Source organism: Triticum aestivum, chromosome 5B (assembly GCF_018294505.1).
Source record: "Triticum aestivum cultivar Chinese Spring chromosome 5B, IWGSC CS RefSeq v2.1, whole genome shotgun sequence".
Taxonomy (NCBI): Eukaryota; Viridiplantae; Streptophyta; class Magnoliopsida; order Poales; family Poaceae; genus Triticum; species Triticum aestivum.
The window spans coordinates 403,423,094-403,444,125 of record NC_057807.1 but is presented as its reverse complement, the minus strand read 5'-3'; the positions used below and the strand labels follow the sequence as shown (position 1 = coordinate 403,444,125).

Sequence of the window (21,032 nt, the reverse complement as noted above, 5' to 3'; positions counted from 1 at the left end):
CATCAATTCTTGAAGAAAAAATATTTAGGGAGGCTTAGATTAGACTTTGTGTTAGCATTTGCCCCCCTCCCCAAACACTGAAGATTTTTGTTTTTTCCCCAGTGATCTTCGGCTAGCTCCGCCACTGGTTGGGATGTACCTTGCCCTGTTGGCCGTCATCATGATGCCCCCGTTGCCCGAAGCATCAACATGACGGTGCAGGTATCATGTTGCTCTCATGGGAACCAGGTTGTCGGATCGCCATAACAAACTAGTGATGATTTGTTCTATCTATGACGACCTAGGGATGATTTGTTCTATCTTGTGTGACTGAACACCATTGGTTACCTCTGTTGTGCCCAACGACCTTGTGCTCCCCCTGAATAGACTCTTTTGTTGTGTGTGATGAGAAATTGATCAAGAAAGGGATTGACTACATGTCAATACGACTGAATATCATATTTGGGTCAGTCACTTTTTGTCTCTTTGCGATTTCTTCGGGCCGTGACTATTAGGAGCAAGTAATAACGCCACAGTCGGAGCTAATGCATGCGAGGACGACTCCCCTCCATGATGTTGCCGTATCAATTTAGTACATCCACTTAATTGCTGTCTACAAGCCCATGCATACATGCAAGGCAGCTCCATATGTAACAGTATATTACAAGCCCATACATAGCCACATAGGTATGCTCGGTGATATACTATGTTGTTATAATATAGTGAAATTATAGGAAAATATAATAGTGAAATTATAGAAAAATGAGCATATAATAGTGTGATTTCCACAAAAAAATGTGTTTTCTAAAAAGTAATGGATTAGTGACACCGGTGTTATCCTTACAAAAGAAAAGAAAAGAAAACTAAAACAAAATCAAACAATGAGATAAAAACTAAAGCAATATCAAAAAAATAAAGTTTTCTATGGAAGAATGAATCCGTGGCATTGGTATTACCCTTTCAGAACAAAGAAAATAAAAAATAAAACAAAATCAAAATAATGAAGTTTTCTAAAAAAACGAAACCCTTTAGAAACAAATAAAAAAAGAAAAACATTTCAAAACTTGCACTGAAATTGCATTTTTTTTGAAATATGCAAAGAATACGCATATAATAGTGCAATTTTCACATTATACTATAATTTACACACATATTATTTAGTACTTGCATTTATACTTACACACATAGAAATAAATCTAAAATAAAATTTTTTGCACAAAATATACACAAAAATTGCGTTTTTTCCCAATATGCATACAATAGTGAAACTTTCACAAAAAAGTTTCCTAAGGAGAAATGAATTAGTGGCAATATTATTAACTTAAAGAAGAATAAAACAATAACGAAAAGATCAAAATAATGAGGTTTTATATAAAATGAATTGTTGACATTGGTATTACCCATTCAAAAGAAAGAAAATAAAACTTGCACGCCACTTTGCACTGAAATTGCACATTTTACAGTATGCAAAGAATAATAATTATATAATAGTGCAATCTTTCCATGTACCTTATAGTATTTGTGCTTATACATTTACATTGACCCAATATCCAAAAATTCCACAAAAGAAAAACAAACTGACCATAAAGAAAAATAAAAAACCAAAGCAAAAAAAATAACAAAAAATAAAAAAGGGATAGAGGGGAGGGCCAACAATCCACAAAATAACAAAAATTAACTAATAAAGGAACGAGAGAAAAAACGCATAGAAGCAGAAAACTGAAATAAAAGAATGAAGCAAAATACCCACAAAAGATACAAACAAAGGGATAGAGATGAAGGCTAGATCGCACTCTTAACGGGCTTCGGTCCAGTGGCAATCGACTGACCCAAATATGTTGTCAATCGAAACAAACAAGTCCAGTACAACAAGTAGCACAGGCAAAAAAGAAAATACAGCACGAATCGTAAAGCAAAAATCAAAGGCCAAAAGAAATCAATTGACCCAAATTTAAAATTCAGGCAACAACTAAAGTGCATAAATAATGACTCAAGACAAAAAAAAGGAAAAAAAAACACATAAAAAGAAAATATTAGCATGAACCTGTTTTCTTTAGACGACTATCAAATAGCAAAGGCACCATAAAATTTCTCTTTAAATTTAAACTGGCACTAGCCAAGAAACATGCCGATTAGTATTTTTGGTCCGCCTATTAGTACTCACGCTAAAGAAAGCTTGCGTGCATCGGCTGCATGCCCGTTGCAGTGCTCATCAAGTGCATAAGACAGTGGGAAAAAAAGGACTGACCCTAAAATAAATTTTCAAGCAACTGAAAAGTAGCTAAAGTGATCAAGGAATGGGTCCTGGTTCTGACTTTTTTTGCGGGGGGCACAACTGATTCCAGTGCAACCCTCATCGGAAGAAGAAAATCATACTAGCATGAGCATTGCTGTTTTTTTTTCTTTTGGGCGTTGGCTTTTTACTGTTTTGTTATGGGCCACTGCTAGGCGCCGGCCCCCAGCCGTTCAATTTGCGCGTCCTCTGCCGTTCGATTCCCTGGGCGTCGTCCTCCCCACGAGAGTTTGCTTTCTCTTGGTTAACCAACATCTTTACTTCATGCCCCATCTTGATTTCTTGAAAGCCACAATAAACTCTTAATTTCCCTTCATTGCTTTAATATTATATCACCAAAGACTATTTCATGACCATATCAAGTTTCAGTATGAGTATCATATTGGTCAACTCTTAATTTATTTTGATTTTTTTAAAAGAAAATTGGATATTTTTTTAAAAAAATCGATTTTCAAATTTCTGAATTATTTTCCAATTTAATCTCTAATCACCCATCATCATTCCAAATCTTCTAACTTCCTGGACAGTCACCCATCTTCTCACTACCCAGCCTGAGCACGCTTAACTTTCGGGTTCTATTCTCCCTCGTTTCCAAGTCTGCATTTGTTGTTTTCCTGACAATAGTAAGATATCAATCCTATTAACCCTCAGGAATTTAGCTTGAGCATAAAGTCACACATTTCATTGTTTGAGTTTGAAACTATTGTTCTAAAAAACAATAATTATTTAGTAACACTAATATTTCTTGAATAAGTAGTTTGACCACAGTTTGACCAGATTTGACCAAAATTCAAAAAAACTGAAATAATTATTTAGTAACACTAATATTTCTTGAATAAGTAGTTTGACCATTGTTTGACCATAGTTTGAGCACAGTTTGACCAGATTTGACCAAAATTCAAAAAAACTGAAATAATTATTTAGTAACACTAATATTCTTGAATAATTATTTAGTAACACTAATACTTCTTGAATAATTATTTAGTAATACTAATACTTTTTGAATAAGTAGTTTGACCATAGTTTGACCAGATTTAACGAAAATTCAAAAAAACTGAAATTTGAGCATAACTTTTTTTCCTTTTAGAATTTGAGGATTCTAAAAATTTCCAAACAGGCCGTAGGCCGTCAAAATCGGATGCGGATTTTCATGCTGAACATTTTGATATATTATACGTTTTTTTGTGACATCGTATGCAAAAGTTATAGCCGTTTTACATTTTTTCTACACTTTTTTTACAAAACATGTCCAAATTTAAGTTTTAAAATTTTCCTAACTAGTACATGTAGTAACATAACTACATTTGGAAGGATTTTAATTTCTGAAGTTTTTATCATTTTCTTTTGCTTTTTACAAAACTGAAAAGGCGATCCACTGGGGGGTAGAGTTTGAAAATGGGACCTTTAGTACCGGTTCATGCCACGAACCGGTACTAATGCCTCAAACCCCATTAGTACCGGTTGGTGGCTCGAACCGGGACTAAAGGTCTAACCTTTAGTACCGGTTGGTGCACGAACCGGTACTAATAGGCATCGCACCCTTTAGTCCCGGTTCGTGGCACCAACCGGGACTAAAGGTCCCATTTGAACTGGGACTAATGCTCACATTAGTCCCGGTTTGTAATGCATCCGGGATTAATGCTCTTTTTAGGTGAACCAAAGCCCTGTTTTCTACCAGTGTCCTTAGACATGTGCTCATCTCGGTCAATGGCGTTGCTCCGGGTCCTCCGGTATGAGAAGCCACCTCCGAATGCGACGTCGTCGTGGCCAACACCAAGTCAAGAGGTGTCCTGAGCCATGTGAAGAAAATATAAGAAAGATGCGGCCAAGCAATTGACAGAGATCAGCGAAGGAAACTTATCTGATCGCCGTTGGGATGGCCTGCCTCGTTGGTGGCGGCGGGATGACCCGGCGCACCCTCTTGGCGGCATGGTTGCTGCGTGCGGCCGGTCGCTCCACTGCGCGCTTCGTGGCCAGCTTCGGCGCCACGTCATCCTTCCCGTGTGGCTGACACGCAGGACGACCCGGGAACGGCTATCTTCCGCAGCCGTCTTGGGGCGGTCGACGGTGCCATCCCCTCCCCCTGATGGCACTGCACCACCGTCGTGCATCAGAACCTCCACATCATCGTCCGACCAGCCTCGTAAGAGGTCTTGGTGTGGAGACTTACCCGCGCGGCGCACCTCACCGGCTTTAGCGTCGGCCTGCTCCAAGTTCTCGGCAAAAGATTCTGCCCCCTTCGAGCGGGCTTGCTCGACGGCCACTACCTGCGCCCTCGTCCCGTCACGTGTTTGCCAGATTGCATTCAACAGCACCTCCCTCGCCGCATCAGGACGGTGGAAGAGTTGTGACATTGCGAAAAAGGGGACCAAGGACTCACCACTAGCGCCGGGTACTCTGCGTTGTAGGGCGCCTTCCCGAAGCGCCAGTCCGGGGCCAACCCGGCCTTAGAGATGCCGTTCACCCGGTCGACAACCTGCTCCACCGGCAGCCTCCCAGACAACATCGGGGTGGGATCCCGACAGTCACCTATCTGGCTGATGATGTGCGCCCGGTGTTGCAGTGGAAGCACCCAGCGCGCGATGAAGGCGGCGACAAGTTCCGTCCCCTTGAGCCCCCCTGCACCGGCATCTCCCCAATCCGGCTGCACAGATTTTGCATCCCCATGCGACGGGTTCTTGGGCATGTAACCCCAGTTCATCTTGGCGAGCAGCTTCTCATTGATGAACGGGGGCAAGTTGATGGTGTCGGCTCCTCCGCCGACGTTCCGCACGTAGAAGAAGGTATTCTACCACTTCTTGGCAGAATCCTAGATAGGCGTCTTGGGGAACACCCCGTGCGGCAGGATCAAAACGACGGCGGCCCCGCAGTCGGACATGGCCCCGGCCTCCGGTCCCTGCTGCTTAAGGAAGAAGAGGCGGCTTCAGAGCTCCACATCTGTTTCCACCCCCAAGTAATCCTCGTAGAGGGTGACGAAACCAGAGAGCTGCAGCACGGCGTTCACACCCAGATGGTGTGGCTGCAGCCCGAAGAAAGAGAGGAAAGCGCAAAAGAAGGTGCTCGCGAGGAGGCCGAGCCCGCGCTTGAAGTGGTTGTAGAAGACCACGCACTCGCCAGCTTGCGGTTGCGGCTCCACCTCCTCTCCGGGCGAGCGCGCGACCACATCCTTCGCTGACGGCAGCCGCCGAGTGTCGCGGAGGTACTGGATATGGGCGTCGGTGATGATGGACCCCTCCCACGAGCCCTTTGGCGGTGCCATCTGTGGGGCTCAGTGAGGGTGCGAAGTTCGGCGGCAAGAAGGAGCTAGCGCGACCGGTGGGCGATTCGGGTGGCGCCTGGCGTTCCGGTCGACGGCGAGCTTGAGAGGTTGGGCAGAGAGAAGTAGGACGAGGCGAGGGGTGCATGTGTGAGTATTTCCGCGGCCCCTCCCTCCGATATTATAGCCACGGTCGTACGTGGGGAAGTGGGATCGGCTCCGCCCGCTTTTACACTTCCCCGCATTGTGTGGGCACATTTCCCCCCACAAATTAACTACCCCGAGAAGCGCAACCGTCCGTGTTGGCCATAATCAATCCTCGCACGAGGGCCAAGGGCACGCCATGGTGGGCCCTAGCTCGCTGCTACGTCCTGTCGCGCGCGTGGCCTGGCAGGGCCTCTCCGGCCGCTGTTTACCACGTGGCACCCACGCCGGGCCGCGGGGGGGGGGGGGGGTCCCTTCCCATTCAAGATTCAGCAGACTTCTTGGTTTCCCGCCCACAACGGGGTCCCGTGATACGACTTCCAGAAGCTGGCACACTGTGGGTGTTGCCGAACCCGGCGGCCACAAACTTCATCAACCCAGCTGCCTCTTGAGGGGGGTGAAACTGCGAAGGCCCCCCCTGCTTGAAGCTAGTGAGCCTTCACAGCTTCCGGGACTACTGTTGGGGGGATGGTCCCCGATCAGGCAACGAAACCCGGATCCCTTTCAAAAACATTGGGGCTAGCAATGCCCCTCAATCCGGCTTGCCCCTGGCCGGCTTCCCAGTGCAACCCGGCCAGGTCCCGCAACCCAACCAAGACGGCCGGTACAAGCCGGCCAGCTCTACCAAGTCAAACCTTCATCGACAAACCAGCATGGCTATAGTGCGCCCCCCTTTACGCCGGCCCCGGCGGGCGCTGTTGCCGTGCCGACCAAGCCCCCGCCTAGGGCGGGTGGTGTCCTGGGGGCGCAACCCTGTAGCAAGACGGCGTGGTCGTCCCATGACGACCACCCAGCATGCCTACAGCACTGAGCAGCCGGCCGTACCCGTGCCCGGTGGGCCCGGTACGGCCCGTACCCGTGCCCGGTGGGCCCGGTACGGCCCGTACCCGACGGACCCGGCAAGACCCGCGCCCGACGGACCCGGCGCCCCGCTGCCGGCTCCAAGACACTGGCGACTCGGCCCCGCGTCTATGTATCTTTACCATTGTAACCTGGGGGGCAGCCTATAAGACCCCCCGGTGCTCTTCCATGCAGAGGGTCGATTCCATTAGCCACACACACACACACACACACACACACACACACTTACATCCACCACACGGAGAGGGAACATCCTATGCACTGGCCTGCCTTCCTTCCTCCCCAAAACAGCTCTAGGAGCAAGCTTGTACCATCTTCATATAAACCACACTCGGCAGGACTAGGGGTGTTATCTCTACGGAGAGACCCGAACCTGGGTACGTCTTGCGTCTCCCGCTCGCTCGTACCAACCTTGCCTCTGGAGCCCACCGACTGCCTCTTGCCTATCCCTCTCTTTAGCCACCCCGTGGCATCTGTTGTGCGTCCACCACTACATGTAGTGCTTGGATGTACCGTTCGAGGGAACCACAAGGAGTCGTTCGAGGGATCCGGGAGATTGTTGTTCGCGGGACATCGCTGTTCGTTGGAGATCGGCCGAACGACTACACACATCACCAACTCTACTTCCGCTGCGTTGAGTGCGCATCTAGTGGTAAACCCGATCTAGTGATCTATTTCCAGTAGCATGATCATGGGTGCGGGGTAGAAAATTTATTTGGTGCTAGCATAGCGTACGGTGTGTTCCAACAAAGGCTTCTATCATCATGCTTATGTGTTGGACTATTTGGAACGAGATGAATGCAAGGGTCTTCCGACACAAATCCGCCCCTACGACAATTCTTATGGAGGAGATTAAAATAGAAGCGAGGCTTTGGATCACCGCGAGTGCTAAGCGTGTGGGTCAACTCATGCCGGGAGGGTAGTGGCCTTTTTTTTATTCTCATTTGACGCTTTTGTGTCAATTTGTAACCTTAACTCTATTTTTTCCTTAATTAATGGATGACGCAAAGCTTATGCCTCTATTTCGACAAAAAAAAAAGATTGCGACTGAGCTGATACCCATACATTTTCAATTGTGTCGTCCTCCGGTCAGACTGAGTAGAGTACTACCAATAGTTCTCTTTTATCACACGATCAACAATAGCACAAATGGTCAGTGGCCAGGCTGAGCTGCGAATTGACAAGAAAGTATGCACAGAAACCGGATCATTGATCAAATTCAAGGAAGTGACTGACAAGTCAAATTTGAGAAAATAATATTTTTGTCTCAGGCGTGCGTGGTAGGAAGGATGACGAGGGTGGGGTATCCAACGGCCCATGCTGGAGTCATCGTGCCACGGGGGAGGCGACGTGGTTGGATCGGTCGACCGACACCTAGAAGTGCCCTTAAAACATTGAGCTTATAATTTTTTTCGTCGTTGCCTTCTTGAAAATTGGAGTTGCCGTGTGCCGATATACTGTATGTGCCTGATAGCTTGGCACATCTTAATGTGATATCACGCAGCTGTTGCGGCGAGAGTCTTATCTGTGATCTTTTGCGGTGAAGTTGAAGTAGCTTGCTCGAAGAGAAGTGACCACACACTTAACGTGGCTGTGTTTCCACTAAGTAACTGGCACACCGTTCTTCTTAATTACTGAGATGGAGCAAAGTTTTGCGTCTGTTGGAAACAATTAAAAATAAACCGAAACTGAGTTGCTTATGACAATGATCGGTAAAACCCCCACTCACAGAGGATAGGACCATCTCTTTATTTCATATAGGTAATCACAGCAACAACTCCATAAACCAACACGCATAATTTATATCTTCAGGGTGTCGACGAATCTCTTCCCTTGACGGAAATGTTCATAGAGCCCAGCCACGAAATCCTTGGTCATCATTTTCCTGTATCTTGGTGGTCGCTTGTCATCCAGCAAACCGGGCGCTGGCTCCAGCACTGTTTCTTCATCCACGGCATAGAACACGGCCAGCGAAAGCCTCTCCTTCTCGGTGTTCGTCACCACTCTGTGAACCGGGCTCCTAAAGATTCCGTTGTTCATTATCTGCACCGAAATTTCACATACGAGTCAATGAAGCATTAGGATTCAGGAAATAGGATATAACACTGATCATTATATACCATTCAAGAGAGGAAGTGCGTATCTAGCTAGTATGTGTAGGTGCCTACCTCCAGGCAGTCTCCCAAGTTGATCACCAGTGTGTGAGGCTTGGCTGGAACATTGTACCATTTCCCATCTCTCTGAACTTGCAAGCCACCAACATTGTCGTCGACAAAAAGGATGGTAAGGAGATTACCATCAGAGTGAGGCCTGAGGCCCAAAACTAGGTCAGGTCTCGGACATGGAGGGTAGTAGTAGAGTCTGGCAAACCCGGAAGCCTTGTTTGATATCTGGTTGACGAAGTGATCCTCATCAATCTCCAAGAGCTTGGCTATTGATCGCAAGACAAGGTCTCTTAGTTTCTTGGTTTTTGATGCGTACTCATTTAGCACATCCCTGTAGAAAGATTCTAGAATAGTGTTGTGAAATAAAAGATTTTGGTCTCTTTATTAAGTTTCTATGAATTGTCTCTGAATATCTTTTTTTTTCTTTTTGAAAAGAGGGTAATCACCCCAGACTCTGAATATCTTACAAAGAAAGTAATTAATCAATAAATTCACGAAACAACATCGAGAAAACTACGTCATTAATAGAAGTTCTCAAAAGTCTACATTCACAAAGGAAAGTTGTGTCAAAATTAGTTAACTTTCAGCCTTACTTAATTATAGGAAATGATATGGTAATACGGGCCCACTAGCAAGAGATGCGCAAATGCTACGAGACAATTAACTACCTACCCAGAGTGCAGTTTACACTGATAATTTTCTGAAGTTCTCACTCTGCCTTCCTTTGCAACTACTCCCTCCGTTCAGAATTACTTGTCGTAGAAATGGATGTATCTAGTTCTAGATACATCCATTTCTACGACAAGTAATTCCGAACGGAGGGAGTAGCTAATACAGTATTAGAAATGTGAAAAACATCACTCAAGGTAAGGGAGTAGGTAACCTGAAAGATTCCGGGTGACTGGGCCACTTAGCAAAATTCCTCTCATCTTCCGGCTCTACTCTCAGATGCAACCGGTCGTTCCAGTTCAGGCCCTGATCCTCGGAAACGACTTTGTCACTGCCATACCCTTCCACCTGGTAGTGCTTGCCGTTGCCGTCCACCAGGTTGTTGCATTTCTGCTTCTCTTCGGACGGTTGACGGAAAAACTCCCTTGACGCGCTGATCATTGCATCCATGAGAGAATCCTCGATCCCATGATTGGTGGCCTGGACAAGTTAAACAGTTTCACTAAGAGTTCAATAACTTCACAAGCTAGTACTCCCTTCGTTGCAAATATAAGATGTTTTGGATATTTCAATATGGACTACACTCGGCCTGAAATGGATGAACAACCACACAAACATAAACATGACTATATGTATCCAATTCACAAAAAGGTTAGAACATCTTATACTTGTGAACGGAGGGAAGAGTAATTAAGGTGCACACATGCACAGATGCTCGCTCACCAGGAAGAAGCCCCAGGTCTGTAGAGCCGCCCGGAGCTTGTCAGCCTCGTCGGCGTCCATGAGCCGGCTAAGGTCAATGAGAGGGATGGGCTCCGGCATTTCGTCGGCAGCCAGCAGGTCGCCATGACGGTCTTGCTCGTGCACTAAGTACCGGCTCGGCGGCTCCTCGACGCCGGCCGAAGCCAGGTCTTGCACCATCGGTGTCTCGTCGGACGCAGCCATTCTGTTTTTTCTGTGCTTGGGTATGTGTTTGGTTACTACTGTTCACTTGAAGTTCAGAGAAGGGGGGGGGGGGGGGGGATATACATAGCCTCCAGTCATTTTCTGGGCGAGATCATGGATGACACGCTCAACGCGACTCTTCTTTGTCAGTCACAATCGTATCATCCTCCAGTCAAGATTGCATTGCGACTGAGCTAATAGCCATAGGTTTTCAGTTGTGTCATCCTTCAGTCAGATTGTGAGTGCTACCACTATCCTATCTTGTACCACACGATCGAAAATAGCACTAGTGGCCACCGGCCAGGCTGAGCTAAATTGATGGGGGAAAGTATTGACAAAAACTGGATCATTGTCCAGATTCAAAGTGACTGATAAGTCAAATTTGAGAAAGAATATTTTTGACCCACAGTTTCCGGGCCCAATTCAAGTTGATTTCTGTTAATAATCAGGTTTTCTTATGACTTCAGCACAATAATCATTTAATCTTCAAGCTAAAGGGAGCGACCCGTTAATATTAGTAAGAAAGGGACAATGGCAATTATCAAGGAAAAAAGTAATGCTGCAAAAACGTAACGCTGCCGCTAATATCAGTATATACTGCTACATGAAGATTGAAGAGTACAAAGATAATGCATACAATTCTCAGCATTCTAGAGTGTTTGCAAGACTTTCTTGTTCAGTTGTTGGACTCGAGTCAGTTTGTTTGTAGAAAACACCAGCAAGGCAATAACATTAATAGACACTGAAGTAAAAAGTGATATTTCAGATAGTCTTAAGGTGCAGGCTGCACAGTATAAGACTACACTAGTTATCCATAATCCTTCATGGAATACAGAATGCTGAGTCATGCATATCTTGCCCAGCAGTTGCTAGACTTTGACATTGCAAATGATTTTGTAAGACTACGCTACCGAAAAATTAACTAGACGTCGACAAAGTCCTCCCGATGAAATGCCTGAATTGCATCACCATCAGACTCACCGAGAAGAGTGGCAATATTTTTGTTTCAAGAATATCAGATGTGTCCAGATGATCCTTCTGGAGCCACTCTGGTCGATCACTCTTCGATGTAAACAGTAGCAATTGGTTGAGACTAGTAGAGTTCCTCAACACAAACCTTAGTAGCCTCATCTCATTGTCGCCCCCCTTGAAATTCGTCATCTTGAGCAACTTAAGGTTCTCAAGGCAATCCTCTACTGGCTCTTCCTCTCATTGCCCTCCATCAGATAGCTCTTCATCTGACCAGTCTTCCTCTGATTGATTTTCCTCCGATGCCTCTCCCTCGGGCAGCTCGTCTTGAAGCTCATCTTCCTTTTCTGATAGCTCTCCCTCTGGCAGCTTGTCTTGACGCTCATCTTCCTCTTCTGATAGCTCTCCCTCTGGCAGCTGGTCTTGAAGCTCATCTTCCTCTTCTGATAGCTCTCCCTCTGGCAGCTCGTCTTGAAGCTCATCTTCCTCTTGTGATAGCTGTCCCTCTGGTAGCTCCTCCTGAAGCTCATCTTCCTCTTCTTGTAGCTCTTCCTCTGACCCATCTTCTTCAGGTGGCGCATCTCCCCGCAGCTCCTCCACTGGCCCGTTTTCCACTAGTAGCTCTTCCTCTGATTCTGATGGTTCTGAGCCCAGTCTATAATCGTGACTATTTGTTGGAAGCTGGAACAGAGCATAGTAAGCATTAGGAAGAAGTAAAGCACAGCAAGAGAAAGCATACGATACAATGAGTATTAAATAAATGCATCTCTCATGGCCATAGTGCAATCTGTTTAGCAGCAAGAGAAATCTGTTTAGCAACCAAGGTCATCTTCACCTGCACAAACATCCTCTCTAATAGAGGGGGGCAGCAGGCCACGATGAAAACGCAAATGTCATCCACGCTGCTGTTGTACATTGCAAACATCAGCAGCTGCAGCTCTCGCAAATTCCGCAATTCGCACGACGCGGCGTTTTCGGCTAGCGATCTGTCACGAGCCTCGGCAGACACTCTCTGCAAAGAAGGCCATGACCTGTGAGTAACTGAGTAATGCAATTAAATCGATGGAATGAAATGCAGTAAGCAACGAACCCGCAGGGCACTGCTGCAGAGGGTGAGCACGGTCAGGTTTGAGAGGCTGGTGAGTGCCTGAAGCCAATTTCTTGGCACCCCTGCAGGCCAAGCAGACTCGAAACAGACTGGGGTGCCTAGAGGCCGGAGGCGACCAGCAGGTCCGCCGAAGCATAGGTAAAGGTCGGCGAGCGCGCAGGTGGCAGGGATTGTTAGGGCGCGGATGTAGGAGCCGCTGTAGCGGAAGGAGCGAAGGCTGGGCGCCTCCATGGTAGAAATGTCTCTCACCCCTCTGCACTCCGCGACGGTGAGGCTCCTCAGGCCCGGCGGTCTCGACGTTGACGAAATCGAGGCCATCGCAGTAGCGCAGGTCGAGGGTGCGGAGGAGTGGGCACGCGGCGACCAGGTTCTCGACGGTGTGGTCGGAGAGCGTGACGCCCTCGAGGCAGATGACCTCGAGGACGGAGAAGGTGTGGGAGCGGGCGGAGAAGGGCTTGGAGAGGCCGACGCGAATGTCGCCGACGGTGAGGCGCGTGAGGTGGGGGTCGCCCTGAGGGAGGCGGAGCTTGAAAATGAAGCCCAGGGTCCGGTGGGCGAAGTCCACGTGGAGGTCGGCGACGGAGCAGGCGGCGGCGTAGTCCAGGACGCGGTGGACGCCGTCGGGCTTGAGGTCCCCCTTGCCGATCTGGAACGTCAGGGAGAACCGGTCGAGGCGTCGCCGGCCGCGCCGCTCCAGGGACTCGAGGATCGGCGGCGGGGGCGCGTGGGTCTTGAGGCGGAGGTCGAGCGAGGAGGGCGCCGGCCAGCGGTGCGCCCAGAGCGCGCGCCACCCGGTGGAGAGCGCGCCCGTGCGAACGGCGGATTTGAACGGGAGGAGGCCGAGGATGTGCAGCCGCAGCGCCTCCGGCAGCGACGAAAAACTGTCCTCCTCCGCCGCTCCCGCGCCTGGATGCGCTCGCTCCCCTCCCTCGCCCGTCCGCCGCCTCTTCGAGCCGCCACCGGAGTCCAACTCCGTCGCCGTCGCCATTCTCAGCCGTCCGTCGCCAATCAGCCACCACCCCGCTGCTTTTGCTTCCTGTGACGGGCCGCTCGGCGTTAACACTAGTGTCATGGGCTGTTATTGCTGGGCCAGGTTTGCTTGCCCAGTTTCCATTGGCCCAGAACTCGGAATCTTTCGCACGCTGCGGGCCTGTGGGGGACAGGGCGCTTTGCCTTTTCGTCAGCCTTTTCCATTCCCTCAACGAAAAAAATTAGCCTTTCCATTATTCGATCCTTTTCCTTTTGCCCTTGTCTTCTTCCTCGCCGCTCGTCCCCTTAAACCCTCCCATGGCGGCCCGCCCATGTTCCCGCGGCTACCCCAAACTCCGGCGTCTCCTCTCCTCTGCCGCCGCCGCCGCGAACCTCCCCCTCCTGTTCTCCTAGAGGCGCGTGGCCGTGGCCCTCTCCCTGGTGGATTTGGATGAATGCCACCGGCCGGCCGCCCCAACCCATCCCCTCCCCAGCGAGATCTAGGCTGCAGCCCCAAAGAGAACTGAATATTCTCCCTCTCCAACTCGCACGAGCTTCGATCCGGTGCCCTGCGCCCGGCGTCCCCGAGACCGGCCCCGACCCCAAACGCGGTTTCCAACCCGGCCCGTCCCCCCTCCCGCACGCGTGCGGCCTCCGAGAGCATCGCGCGGTCCTACATTTCGTTGCGGGTAAGCGCTCACTTGAGACTTCACAACAATCATCCACTTTCTGCGATTGTGTTTGAACAACAGTTTCTGATCTTGTACATGCCACAATTGATAGTTCAGTATCTGCTCCAGTGCAGCGTTATTGTTGGCGACTCAGATTGGAATAAGCCGTCTTCTTTTTCTTAGGGGAAAAGTGTAGTGCCCTTGATTGGCTCGAAATAATGATCTGAAAGATTGATGGTCTTTAGACTAGGAGGGGTGTTCAAGATTTTGCAGACTAATAATTGCGTGACAGATTGTCATAGTTTGGGTTTATTCCAGAGCCTGCTTGAACCAAGTAACATTGTCGACTCGTAGTGTGATAACTTTTATGGTATGTATTTGCAAGCACGTAAGAATGGCGAGGTTGGTGTCCTTCTACATCTTTGTTCAACAAAAAGCTTATAATGGTTTGTTCCATACAGATCATAAACGCTTAGCTGTATTTCTGCTGTTATCATTTTGCTATTTAATGTTAGGGCAGTTTTTTGTTTTCTTCAGCACTACTAGTTGTCCACAGCTCAACCATTCTGATATCATCCCCTTCTCATTCGCAAGTTTTGTGAGCCTACTCTAACACCTTAAAAAATTTGTCTTCTATTTTCGCTGTTTGATTTTGTGAAAGATCCTCATAGAACTTTCCCAGCATAACATGCCATCTTCGCCAAAATTTCCATACGGTTAGCTTAGGTGCCATACAATGGATCCTCTCTTTTATACAGTGTCATGCTCACTTGTGGTATATGCTTTCTGGAGCCATATATCTGGACCAGTTGTTAGTTAATGTGCATTACCTAATTCTCCAAAGTTATATTTATAGCCATGTAGAGTCTTTGTATTTTCCCCGTTGTATAAGGGGCTTTCTGCATATTTCCCTCACATGCATGTGTATATATAGTGGACTATGGCCCTATGGGAATACGAGTTGCATAGCCCTAGGTTTAGTTTCTTTCCTCCCACCGCACGCGCAGCTCGTGCTCAATTCCAATCGATCCCGGTCTCCGTCCTCTATTCCGGTATTCCCTTCCGCTCCCTCAGGTGGATCCCTAATTCCTCTCGCTCATGTAGCTCTCGGTCGAAGCTTCACATCGTGATATCCCCGATTGGATCGCAATCTTTCAGATTCGCTCTAGTTTATAGTAATTAATGTCCATAATAGAGGAGATTTTTTGGGTAAAATTATCAGTTTATAAATGCTCTTGTTCTACTCAGTTTACGGTACAATGTTCAAGAAATCATTTTCATATAAATTACCAGTACTTTTTTAACTTTTTTTAGGTGACTCCTTTCCGCTCAGTGGTTATGGTGCCGCCTGTGTACCAGGAGCCTAGTATCATGCCGATCAATACAAGAACGGAGAAGGAGTTGGAAGAAAAGGTAAAAGATGACAACATCTCTTGCATTCATTTCTTTTCCATCTTCCTTTTGAGCACATCGGTGATATCTTGGGTTTCTTTCTTCTTTCATCAGCTAGAAGAATTTTTTATGTAATTCACAAAAAAATTCAATTTTTTGTTTGAATGCTCCTAATAGTTTTACTTGTAGGAGGTGTTATGCACGCACAAAAAGCCCAAAGCTACAGGGTGTGTTGCCCAACCGCAGCAGGAAATTGAACTCGCCATTGAGAGTGATAATAAAGGGCATGGTGATCCTTCACCGAAAGAGTCTGCTTGTGTGGTGCTGAGCAGTGGTGAAGCAAATGGTTGCGGTGAGGGGCATGTTCTTGGTATTTGAAATTCTTATCTTTTTTAATTCTTCTCATGATTCTTTTAGCCACTGTTAAATCTGATTGATTTCAGAATAATCAATACAACCTGTACATAAAATGTTATGGTTTCATATAAGATGGACAAAGAGTTATATCTCTTTAGTGTGGTTGTGTTAGCCAAAATTTAGATATCAATGTACTTGAATGGAAAATTTGAATTACTTATTGCTGCCTATATAATGAGAGACTGGATGATCTTATAACCTGCTCATCTGTATATTTACTCCCTCTGATCATAAAAAAGGGGCGTAATTTTCTGGGCGTATAGATTAATGAATGATAGAACTGGCCTTCTTATTTCCCCAAAACTGCCCCTAATTAATCATGCGTTCATAGAAGTAATTGACATCAGTCATTAGCCAGATTAGGAACACACAAACTACCACGCAAGATTTGGAATAACTACCACATGAGATTTAAGGAAAAGGCCGATGGGATGGAGAGGATTAAGGGGCAATCTTGGTAAGCCACGGAGAAACAGGGACCTGACACTGTTCTTGCGTGGAAAAAGCATGATTTTTTTTACGGGCAGAGGGAGTGATATTTATTGTACTATAACATGTAACTTAAATTATTAGGAGAAGTGAGATATATCAGAAGAAAGTGACGTTCATCTGGCATGAAAACAAGGTAATGTGGACATAGCACTGAAACTAACTTACATGGATACTAACTTCTCTGGCTTCTGCAGACTGTCCAGGATTACAAAATTCACAATAGCTGGTTAGAATGATTCTTAGTTTACTGTGAAATCCTTCTCTAGAAAATTGCCAGTTTAAACCATTGACGTAATATAGATAGCATGCGAGCATGTTCTTTATATCCTTCTGGGCGGTGCTTTATCTTTTGGTCAGGAAACGATGGTGCTTTATCTTACATACAGTATTAACAGTTTCTTCACAAATTACCTGTTGCATGGTGTACTTTCTCGTGATGATGTATACCTTGGGCAAATGTCATGTCCAAATTCCGAAGACATGACTCGGGTAGAAAGGATCATTACAGTTCAAATATTTCATACAGTTAAGAAGTTAATTATCTGAATGTTCAGTATTTTGGTTCAAGAATATTGTAACTAAGAATACAGTGTTTCAAATAAAATCTTGGGCATGCATCACTCTAGCAATATATGCATAAATCTTATTTTTGAAGTTAAACTGTTGTTTTATAATTGCTGATTTTGTTTGAATTCATAGGCGGTGCAAATGAAGAACCAGAAGCAAGTTCGAGACTGGCTCAACTCTGCAGTGCAATTGGCTGGAAGAGTCCAACATATGAGTTTCAAGAACATGGACATGACCATACAAAACTGTAAGCTTTCCTATTAACCGGCGAATCTTTAATTTGTTTTTTTATGTACTTTCAACAGATATAGGCGCATTGTGCATTATATTACCTCAAATGTAACATTATCCATATTATCATAGGCAAAGCCACTAGTGGCTTCCTCCGCAAGGTGTGACAGTTACTGGCCATTCTATACTCACTTGAGTGTTCTTTGAACGCTTTGTGCTGTACTACCAGCTCGTATGGCATGCATAGCTGATAATCGAGCTGCATTTCTGATGTGTCATGCACTAATGTTTGAAAATTGAATAATTATACAAGATCGTGCAGTTGGTAAATCCAATGCTGATAAACACTGCAGCGGCAATAATGGAATGGTGATAAACACTGAAGGCTACTCAGAAGTAGCCCAGAAGTCCATGTTCTTTTGAGAAAATTTCTGTAGTTTCATAAGCACGGGCTAGCTACCACGTCAACGCTAATGAATAACAACTCTGATGTCTTATGTTTTCTATTCTGGGCGGTGGAAATGCATCTGGTTGATAATTTGCTTAAGATGGTAGGTAGAGTTCGAAATAGAAATGGGCATATCTGATGTTCTATTAACTCTGCAGGTTCACATGCAAGGTGAGTGTTCTTGTGGAGACGTTCACAGACACTGTTGTGGAGTGCATCAGTGAACCCAAACCCCAGAAGAGAGCTGCCCAGGAACAAGGTGCTCAAGGTGTGTTATGGACCCTCAAGCGCCTTGGTCATGTGAAATAGCTCTAGACATGCTCCATCAGGCGAGGCGCGGCGCGGCGCGGCGTCTGTCTGCCCTCTTGTTGCCATCTGATCCATCATAAGAGCGGTGTCTGCTCTTTCTTGAATCCATGACTCAACTTGTGATCACGTTGTGAGCTGATGCTCATGCATGATTGAACTTGTCGCTCTGTCCGTCGTGTTTTAATTTTATTGCTTTAGTTCTCTAGGACCCTAGTTCAGTTGTATTTCCAGTCGGCTGTAGGAACTCTTGGCATTACTTTGTGTTAAGTTCTGCTTAAGTAAGGGCTCTAGCAGAGTTATGTTCTGTTTTAAGTAGGAATATAGTATCGGGAGTAGCAGCTATGTTCAAGCGCAAGTCCACATGCTACAACTTCTTCGACGACGTTGTCAGGGGGGTGTTCTGAAACCTGGATGAACACTGAATATCAGGAGTTGCATCCTGAATGATCAAGGTTTTGGCAGGATTCAGTTCGTTTGATGCGGTGAGCCTGCGTGTTTATGCTCAGAGCATGCATGTCACACTGAAACTGAACTAGGCGAAGCTAGTGTTTGTGTGTTGCAAACGTGAATACAAAATCAACTTGTGAAGCACACAGAAGTTTAAGCAAATGAACGGAACACCCGAACGACATTTACACTTGCACAATATGGCACCTCTCTCGTTGCTCATAGAGATTTCGGTGAGTCCGAAAACCTGAGGTCTCAGCTCACCTGAACTGGAAGGTAAAAGAGCTTGGTCAGTGTTTGAGGAACCAGTATGAGTAACTGAAAGCTAACAACCTTCAATGTAAGATTTCTAGTATAGCATTACTTATAACTTTCTTACAAGATTAACAACTATTATCAGAAACGGTGAAAAGAGATGCGCCCAGCAGATTGGCAAGTGGCTAGCGACAAGGCACATTGTTGCCTAAAACGGTTTGCTAGTGCACAAGGAACCATAAGTTGGGTGTTCAGAATTTTAACCTCGTGTTCAGGCTTACAAAGTTTCCCAACATCAACTGGAATTCGACCAACATTATACAGGCGCAGAGGAGGTGCTTTGAACTTATTGGCAGACTGAACCGGACAAAGATTTACAAAGTACTCCTTCCGTCCGAAAATACTTATCATCAAAATAGATAAAAAAGGATCTATCTAGAACTAAAATACATCTAAATCCATCCCCTTTTATCCATTTTGATGACAAGTATTTCCGGACTGAATTTAGTCGGGCAAAAACGTCGACTGAATTTCCGTCGACTGAATTTTCCTTAAGTGCCGGTCCATCCAGGAAAGTGCAACATAAGGAAATCTCAGTCGAGCAAAACCGCTAACCATTTTCTAACTCACTGGAATAGGGATTGAGAATTTATGAGTATAACTTTCGCGCCAGTGAAACTCTATTTATATCCATAATCCAATTCTTGCGTGAGGCAAACAAGATGTGAATTGTCCCAAAAAAAAAAGAGATGCGAATACGACTCATGAGTAAAAACTTTTGCCATTTGTGCACAATCCTCCAAAGCTCACCCATCATGCGTTGGCGTTGCCATACCTTTTGACATCGTCAGTACAAGACTATCCGCACAGGTGCCAACAGATGTCGATTTTTACTGGTATATATGTCGCCTGCAGGAGAGGGACTAGGAAAATCCACTGACCAGGAGATTTGCAGTGACCCAAACGTGTGATCTGCCGCAAGCGGCGACAGCGCCAGGAGATATTTTTAGTTTTCTTTGCTTTTTGGCGAAGAACAGCAGGACAAGTGGGCATTACGTGTCCGCGTGTACGTATGTATGTATATCTACTTCGATCCGGTCAAATACGTACAAATTAGTATACATCCTCTTTGCCAGTGAGTTTATTAGTTGACCCGCTAATGTTAGGCTGGTCATAGTGGGGAGTAACTTAGACTAGTAACATACATATGTTACTAGTCTATGTTACTACCTTCATAGTGGATAGTGTCATAGGTGTGGTAACATAGTTGCCTTCATTTATTACTTTGTAGACTCATTATGCATTGGAAACCGCTATGTGATGGTAACATATTATGTTACTCTATTTGCCTCTCTCCTCATTAACTACTTGCCACATCATCATTTTTGCTTATGTGGCATCTATGTTACTACCTATGTTACTTTCACTATGACCAGCCTTATAGCGATCTTAATTGTGAAATCAGTTGACTAGTACAGTACAGTATTATTATTTCCACCAAGTAAAGCGTTCCATGGATTTTCGCACGACTTTCATCTCGCGGCGCGACGACTGCTCGTGTTCAATTCATCCGATCCGATCCAATCCAATCCGGCGACCGGTCGATGCACCGCATGTTGCATGTACCTGGGCAGGGCGGGGCAGGCGAGGTGCGTGCATTGAACGAACCGGACGCACGTCGCTCGCGCCCGTGCTGGCGCATCGCGTGCATCCACCCAAGCCAGGACCAGGAGCCACCGCCACGCCCGGCCGAACCAGGTGAGGAGAACAGCGCTGCCCTGTGCCACGGAATCGAGATGGAGTTCTCCGTCTTGGGCGTTGGTCCGAGCTTATCTCTGCCGGGTCTTTGCCACGCGAGGGAACTGCGGTGCTATCACCCCACATGGCGTGCCCGCGATCGAGTCGCACCCGCCACTGTTCCTATCCAGGAATAATGTTGCGTTACTGCTCGGATGATGATGTTACTACTACTGGATGGATGGCGCCTCAATCTGATTGCTGTTCGTCCTTATCTCGCTTTTTTTTTGAGGAAATGTTCATCTTTTTATAAACGCGTATGCACTGGAGCAAACAGAGGAGGGTTTCATCAGATGTGTCCTTGTGGAGTAGGCCAGCAGTATACACATGTTAGGAGTGAAAAAAACTTGATCTGCCCGACTTCATTCCATTTGTTTGGAAGCTTAATCTCCCCGACTAAAGTACCGTTCGGGGGCCGGCCTGGCCCCGATGACAGCTGCTTCGGCACCGTCACAGGCAGGCCTGGCCACCTGCCAGGGACCGCTGAGCGGCCCGACCCCGTGCCGGTCGCCCACAGGCAGCAGCGAAAGATGGGGTGGGGGACATCGACTGCGCACGCCCAGCTAGCTCCGCTCCTCCACTGGCCGG

General features: G+C 46.6%; 3 protein-coding genes across 5 annotated transcripts; 1 reads left to right on the top strand and 2 right to left on the bottom strand.

The window, feature by feature from the left end:
• Positions 1 to 8,299: 8,299 nt before the first annotated feature.
• Positions 8,300 to 11,591, bottom strand: LOC123112109 (protein SRG1). Of its 2 annotated transcripts, none has more exons than XM_044533031.1 (4): positions 11,354 to 11,591; positions 9,642 to 9,907; positions 8,762 to 9,089; positions 8,300 to 8,636 (listed from the first exon to the last, which is right to left on the bottom strand). In XM_044533031.1, the coding sequence occupies exons 1-4, from the start codon at positions 11,531 to 11,533 to the stop codon at positions 8,394 to 8,396; spliced, it is 1,017 nt and encodes a 338-aa protein (XP_044388966.1). In that variant the 5' UTR covers positions 11,534 to 11,591; the 3' UTR covers positions 8,300 to 8,393. The 2 variants fall into 2 exon arrangements, with proteins under 2 accessions (XP_044388966.1, XP_044388965.1); XM_044533030.1 differs by lacking the exon at positions 11,354 to 11,591 and adding an exon at positions 10,151 to 10,443.
• LOC123112110 (putative F-box/LRR-repeat protein At5g02930) lies at positions 11,158 to 13,482 on the bottom strand. Its single transcript, XM_044533032.1, has 3 exons — positions 12,432 to 13,482; positions 12,177 to 12,353; positions 11,158 to 12,022 (listed from the first exon to the last, which is right to left on the bottom strand). The coding sequence occupies exons 1-2, from the start codon at positions 13,435 to 13,437 to the stop codon at positions 12,331 to 12,333; spliced, it is 1,029 nt and encodes a 342-aa protein (XP_044388967.1). The 5' UTR covers positions 13,438 to 13,482; the 3' UTR covers positions 11,158 to 12,022; positions 12,177 to 12,330.
• Positions 13,483 to 13,649: 167 nt separating this feature from the next.
• On the top strand, positions 13,650 to 18,396 carry LOC123112112 (uncharacterized). 2 transcript variants are annotated; one of them, XM_044533035.1, is made up of 5 exons: positions 13,650 to 14,107; positions 15,404 to 15,502; positions 15,671 to 15,833; positions 17,090 to 17,204; positions 17,795 to 18,396. In XM_044533035.1, exons 2-5 carry the CDS (start codon positions 15,428 to 15,430, stop codon positions 17,943 to 17,945), a joined length of 504 nt encoding a protein of 167 aa, XP_044388970.1. In that variant the 5' UTR covers positions 13,650 to 14,107; positions 15,404 to 15,427; the 3' UTR covers positions 17,946 to 18,396. The 2 variants fall into 2 exon arrangements, with proteins under 2 accessions (XP_044388970.1, XP_044388969.1); XM_044533034.1 differs by having other exon boundaries at positions 13,651 to 14,107; positions 15,671 to 15,851.
• Positions 18,397 to 21,032: the final 2,636 nt, after the last annotated feature.

What these genes read in the sequence shown, in the direction of transcription:
- LOC123112110 (XM_044533032.1), bottom strand. Translation starts at nt 13,437, where the DNA reads ATGGCGACGGCGACGGAGTTGGACTCCGGTGGCGGCTCGAAGAGGCGG. An exon ending in TCTGCAGCAGTGCCCTGCGG is followed by an intron (nt 12,354 to 12,431) that starts GTTCGTTGCTTA and finishes CCTTCTTTGCAG; the next exon opens with AGAGTGTCTGCCGAGGCTCG.
- LOC123112112 (XM_044533034.1), top strand. Translation starts at nt 15,428, where the DNA reads ATGGTGCCGCCTGTGTACCAGGAGCCTAGTATCATGCCGATCAATACA. An exon ending in AGAAGGAGTTGGAAGAAAAG is followed by an intron (nt 15,503 to 15,670) that starts GTAAAAGATGAC and finishes TTTTACTTGTAG; the next exon opens with GAGGTGTTATGCACGCACAA. An exon ending in GGACATGACCATACAAAACT is followed by an intron (nt 17,205 to 17,794) that starts GTAAGCTTTCCT and finishes TTAACTCTGCAG; the next exon opens with GTTCACATGCAAGGTGAGTG.
- LOC123112109 (XM_044533030.1), bottom strand. Translation starts at nt 10,372, where the DNA reads ATGGCTGCGTCCGACGAGACACCGATGGTGCAAGACCTGGCTTCGGCC. An exon ending in AGACCTGGGGCTTCTTCCTG is followed by an intron (nt 9,908 to 10,150) that starts GTGAGCGAGCAT and finishes TAACTTGTCCAG; the next exon opens with GCCACCAATCATGGGATCGA. An exon ending in AGTCACCCGGAATCTTTCAG is followed by an intron (nt 9,090 to 9,641) that starts GTTACCTACTCC and finishes ATCTTTCTACAG; the next exon opens with GGATGTGCTAAATGAGTACG.